The sequence below is a fragment of the Propithecus coquereli genome, unplaced genomic scaffold (assembly GCF_000956105.1).
Source record: "Propithecus coquereli isolate 6110/MARCELLA unplaced genomic scaffold, Pcoq_1.0 Scaffold9, whole genome shotgun sequence".
NCBI classification, from domain to species: domain Eukaryota; kingdom Metazoa; phylum Chordata; class Mammalia; order Primates; family Indriidae; genus Propithecus; species Propithecus coquereli.
In genome coordinates, this window is record NW_012155284.1 from 2309912 (window position 1) to 2311510 (window position 1599).

A 1599-nucleotide genomic window follows, 5' to 3' on the forward strand; every position below is an offset into this window, starting at 1 on the left:
TTTAGGGACCATAATCACGTAGTCAATTTCTCCATATCTTCTCCTTCAAATAAAGAAATGCTGTACATTAAACAAGTTTTTTAAAACATCCACTACTGGGTACTATGCTAGGTACAAAAGCCATATATATTTAAAAAAAAGATATTTGGCCCAAACTAGAGAGGAAATCAAGATAAGAAAGAAGTATGAAGAGCAAAACATAGATCTGATGCACTCTGTGGGCCACAGGCACTGCCAGCCAATATCACTTACGTGCTTTCTTTTTGGTCCTCACAGTAAGCCAGTGAGCTAAATAGTCTCTGAATTTTTAAGTATATGAAAAGACTGAAGCTTTTGGAAGACATACAACTTGTGTAAAAGTTACAGCTAAGATACGAATTAGAGCCCTTTGATACTAACATCCTTTATGAAAAGGAGAATAACCATTCCATGTTGGGATGTTTGGAGGCTGATAAAGAACAATGGAATGAATTTGGGCTCTCAACAAGAGGAACAGAAAAGATCACAGAAAAACACTCCCCAGGTCCCTCAGTCCTTTCTTGCCTAATCGAGCTTTTATAATTATAAAAGTGTTCAAGTCAAAGCTAACAAATGAAAGGAGTGCTCAAACTTTATAAAAATGTCATCCATATAAACTTTAACATCTGCTTTCATTATACCCAGTAATAGAACAAGCAGGAAAGGAATTTGTTAATTTTCAAATCAAGCTGTATGTATATGACATACAGCTTTACCAAGACTCTAACATATTTGAGTAATTATATTTTATAATAAAGAATACAGTTAATTGAATAATGCCATCTTATCTGAATCATTCATAAAGAGTGGAAATAAAAAATATATTTACCTGCAGTAATCTCCTTGTTTAGCGACCTTGGCCAGGGAGAAAATGCAGTCAACAGTTGCTAGGTGATGCACTGCTTTACATAAAGAGTGATAATGTTCACTGAACTTCCTATAGAAGCAGCAACAACAAAAAGGTGAGAACATTGATTTCTTGTCCTGTAAAAGCTATACAGCAAGCAATCACTTTATCAGCTAATATAAGCATACACAAAATTACCAGGCATACCTAACAGTTTAGGCATAATTAAAACAAATATAGCAATCATTCTCATTTAGCTCCAATAACATCACAAATTACTCAGATGGGTGAGCTTCCCTTTATGCTTCTCCATCATAGAATCAACCAATCCTGGAATAAGGTTTTCAATACCTTTCTCTCACGCTGAACTAGAAGCTTCCTGAAGCCAAGCCCACATTTGTCTGATCTATCCTATTGTAGACCTAATGTCTAGTCCATAATATTGGCACAGAATAAACATTGTAATAAATAGTTGTTTAAGAGAAGCAAGAAAAAACGTATTTTTTCACTTATCTCCAGTTATCTTATTAATACCTTTCTCTCACGCTGAACTAGAAGCTTCCTGAAGCCAAGCCCACATTTGTCTGATCTATCCTATTGTAGACCTAATGTCTAGTCCTAATATTGGCACAGAATAAACACTGTAATAAATAGTTGTTTAAGACAAGCAAGAAAAAACGTATTTTTTCACTTATCTCCAGTTATCTTATTAATAATGTCTATTAAAATTAAAT

The 1599-nt window shown here is 34.1% G+C and overlaps 1 protein-coding gene across 1 annotated transcript in view; it reads right to left on the bottom strand.

Moving 5' to 3' along the window:
• Positions 1 to 1599, bottom strand: part of MSH3 (mutS homolog 3) — a 209051-nt gene that overhangs the window by 82000 nt on the left and 125452 nt on the right. The window contains exon 18 of the mRNA XM_012664615.1: positions 848 to 955. Coding sequence (XP_012520069.1) covers positions 848 to 955 — 108 coding nt within the window. The remainder of the gene's footprint in view (positions 1 to 847; positions 956 to 1599) is intronic.